This window comes from Nicotiana attenuata, chromosome 2 (genome assembly GCF_001879085.1).
Source record: "Nicotiana attenuata strain UT chromosome 2, NIATTr2, whole genome shotgun sequence".
NCBI lineage: Eukaryota > Viridiplantae > Streptophyta > Magnoliopsida > Solanales > Solanaceae > Nicotiana > Nicotiana attenuata.
This window is the reverse complement of record NC_031990.1, coordinates 41,161,353-41,165,556: the sequence shown is the minus strand read 5'-3', so window position 1 is coordinate 41,165,556 and position 4,204 is coordinate 41,161,353. Positions and strand designations below refer to the sequence as shown.

Genomic DNA, 4,204 nt, shown 5'->3' with positions numbered 1-4,204 from the left:
TCTCAACGCCATTTCTTTCTTCTCCATTTTCGCTCCACAACTTTTTAAGGGCAGATTTTCTTGCTCTTGTCCCTTTCCTTTTCTTTCTCCAACTTTTCCTCTCTCCTCCTTTTATTTTTCATCAGCAAAACCTCCAGCCTATCCCCCTTCCTTTTCCCGGTAGAAAATTAAGATGAAAAATTAACCAGAGATTGTAAAAATCATTAGTTGTATCCTCACCTTTGACTATTGAAAATCCATGAAATTGCATAAACATGGAAAAGTCAATTAAAACTATAAAATTCCACCAGATGTTGGCCGAAAAATTTCTTCCGATGCTGCCGAAATTTTGGTATTACAATGCCAAAAATCTCAATTAACTTTGAAAACTAATTTATCTTAATCTAAATTTTGTAATTAGGGTAAAGGATTGCACTGTAGGAAGGGAGTATGAGAAAAGAGATTTTCTACAAGGAAGGAGATGCAAATTTAAAAAAGAGAAATAAGAATAAGGAGTAAAAATTAAAAAACAAAGTAAAAAAGAAAAGGTAAAATCAACTTGAATCTGTTGGGATAATACGCGGCCAAGACATAGGGAGAGTGTGCAACACCTTCCACCATGAGATTGGTAGTATATGTTTCAGGGAGGTATTAAATTCATTTCGTACAAGTATAAGATGGAAAAGGAAGACCCGTAAAGGTTGAATGGGAAACTGAGTTTTGGGGACAAGTTGAGGGAGCATCTTATGTGTTATCCCACTTTTAAAGAAATCAGTCATGAGAATGTAGACACTTTGGAAGGGTATTTCAGGTATAAAAGGTCATCACCTTAACATAGCTATGTCCTTGAAACATTTACACATTTACTAGAGGGCTTAAGCAACCAAATGAAAAAACAAGACACTTCAGGGAGAGTCCAAAGCAGTACTAAACACATATGATATAACTACTGAAGTTAGCTTTACTCTCTATCTTTAATCAGAACTCTATGATGAGATAGGTCCAAGGTGATCACCCTCCAAGCTCACAAGTGCTAATAATTCCTTCCCCTCCTCCTTATACTCTGTTCCTATCACAATGCAACGCATCACAGTACCTTTCTCAATTCTTGACATCTTCTCATTCATAAAGATGGGATTTTCTCCATGCACATACTCATAATCCGACATCATCTTATTAGATAGGTATATATTGTCCACAGGGCCACATTTCAAAAAGACGCCGTGCTTCAATATCTTGTGAACTACCGCTTCCAAGATCTCTCCGCGAAACATCTTGAACGTAATGCAGCTGAATTCTACATGGAAAAGCACATCACCAGCCATCTGTTCTCGAACTTTTCCTTCTCCAATCTTCTCCAATGCAGTGACAGCTAAAAAGTAACCAAGATTCTTTGACGCTTTCTTGGAAGCAAATTCTTTCAAGAGGCGAATGACAATCTCCTTCTGAAGCGTTAAGCCTTCAACGTCAAGATTCTCAGCAGGGATTATTACGTTCCATGACAACCGAGATTTCAGAAACATTTTCAAATAACCTGCCACAAATCAAAACATATTGAGCAATGGTCAATGAAGATATGGGGCTACGCTCACTTCGTATACATCCTAAGAATAAACAACAACAACAACATACTCAGTATAGTCCCACAAGTGGGGTCTGAGGAGGTTAGTGTGTACACAGACCTTACCCCTACCTTGTGAAGGTAGAGAGGCTGTTTTCGAGAGACTCTTTGCCCAAGAAAAGCATAATCACAGCAGTCGTGAAAAGGAAATACAGCGGAAGAGCAGTAACCACAGCTAGAAGTATACATGCTAAGAACGGATTTACAAGCTATATGTTTCTAACTCTTAGCATTGACCATCTTTTCCTCGAGTTAGTTGCAAAAGAGTGGCTTGAAACATCACAGAAAAGCCCAGGAGGTCACACAAATTCACTCCCAGGTGTTACAATTTATCACCTAATTAATACAAGAATGATGTTGGAGTATAATAAGTGTATAAGATAGGAGACACAAAGAGGATAGAAGAGGGAGATAAACATAAACCATAATATATAGTCAATATTCTGAAAGACTCCATTCTCATAAGTTATAAGACAACATTACAAAGGGTGCTATTATAGGCGTTAATAGTCTTTAGACATATTTCTTTAGACCTCTTTCGTGCACTCTACGAACCTAGCCACATTGATAATATAAAAGTCATACCTAAATAATGCAAAATCATGCACCTAAGATAACTAAAAAGACATATCTAGACATTTGAACATTTAAGTTTACCATTTCCAGCAAATGCAGCAATCAGCTACCATGCATCCCTTCATCTCTAATAAGAGTATTTCAACCATTTTCTTTTCTGAAGATAATAATTCAAAGTGAATATAGGCAACTCTTTTTCAGCTAAACAAATACATTTTGGTCATTAACATTAGTGAAGTAGGTGTAATCGTGGTAAGAGGGAGATTCAAACCTCAGTTAAAAACAAAAGCTTACATAGCAATTCCAAAAGTTAGTATAAAAACTACTCAGTCATTTCTCTTACACAATGATTATGATCCCCCTAAACAAAATGAACGAATTTGGAGGTAGCCTTACTGATCTACAGAGATATAATAGTGAAAACAATATCTGTCCATCCTTCTCCCTACGCTTATCATGTTGAAAGCAGCTCAACTTTGAATTTGTCAAATGCCCTTATTTTAATTAGTTTCCTAAATTAGTAACATTTTCCGACGTTCAATCAAAATAAGTGCATATGGTATGAAGAAAAATATCCTACGGCACCCAAATATGTGGTCTAGTGGTCAATGAAGTGGGTTGAGAATTATAAGGTCTCAGGTTCATATCCTAGCGGAGGCAAAAAACACTAGGTGTAGTTTCTTCCCATCTGCCCAAGCCTTGGGACAGAGTTACCCGATAGTTGTACTGGCGGGAGATATCAGGTTCCTGTGGAATTAGTCGAGGTGCGCACAAGCTAGTCCGGATACCATAAATATGAAAAAAAATATTCTCTAGAAAATTTCGAGAAGAAACTTTGTCTCACTGTCTAACAATCTAAAATTTAAAATCCCTTTCAAATAGACTATCGAAGAAAACCATAAACTAAGAAAATCATTTTTTCCCTTTTAGTGAATAAGTAAACACATCGAAGCGGAAAAGACGAAGGCAGTAACAGCTTCAGAAAGTTCAAACTACGAAAGGGTAACATGAAAAACTCAAAACACCAAAAACTAAGAACAGAACAAGAAGAAAAGGTCGTATCTTGGACAATATTATTAATACCGTCTTAAGCGTAAAATTTTAAAATGGTGTCAAGTATAAAAATGCAGTTTTCTCTTTAGTCTTCAAAAGGATGTACGTCCAACTGAGAGAAAAAATAGAGGAAAGAAGCTGTAGCAATGCATTATCGATGCTAATAAATAAAGAGAAACAATTTGAAAGAAACTAACCATTAGATAAAACGCACAAGAAAAAAAGGGAGAATATGGTCGCTCTTTGGAAGGAGGAGGGAAAGGACTAACCTTTGCTGGACGGGGTGGCACCGTGGGAGACAGAGTAAGCAGAGTCGTGAGTTTGGTGCTATTCTTTTTTATATTTGGCATCCAAACGGAAAACTTCTGTAATTGGAAATAAACGGAACTTTGAGTTAACAGAGAGACTTTTGGTGTCAAAAACATCCATTTCGTTTCTCTGGCAGCGGAATAATACTAGTACTAGTCCGTCCTTACAGGCAACTCTTGTGTCTACAGAGTGGTATTTACCTTTTTTCTTTTTTTTTCTCTTTTTTTTGCGTGAAAAAAAGTGGGATTTATAGTAATATATTTCTTTATAATCAAAGGCGGACCCAGGATTTGAAAGTCGCGGGTGTACTTTTTGATTCAACAAAAATCCGTTTTGTATATAGAGTGCCCACTATTAATATATCACTATTTTCTAAAGACACATACATATATACATGGAATTTTTGCCGAACTTACGAGTGCCGGTGACCCCTTTATGCCCGAGTTTTTCACCGTCGGGACCGTGATGGCACCTAACATCGCACTCGCTAGGCAAGCCAATGTTAGACTTCTATTTACCTTTTTCCTTTACATTTTATAGTTAAAACTAAGAAAGCTAAATCAAACGAAAATAAATGCGGAAGTACATAATTAACCGATCATCCTCATACTAATAACAATACCGAAACAGTTACCACCCAGAAACTGGTATCACAATCCACGAACA

The 4,204-nt window shown here is 36.7% G+C and overlaps 1 protein-coding gene across 1 annotated transcript; it reads right to left on the bottom strand.

The window, feature by feature from the left end:
• On the bottom strand, positions 785 to 3,548 carry LOC109207846 (DNA-directed RNA polymerase V subunit 7-like). Its single transcript, XM_019370850.1, has 2 exons — positions 3,499 to 3,548; positions 785 to 1,513 (listed from the first exon to the last, which is right to left on the bottom strand). The coding sequence occupies exon 2, from the start codon at positions 1,500 to 1,502 to the stop codon at positions 966 to 968; it is 537 nt and encodes a 178-aa protein (XP_019226395.1). The 5' UTR covers positions 1,503 to 1,513; positions 3,499 to 3,548; the 3' UTR covers positions 785 to 965.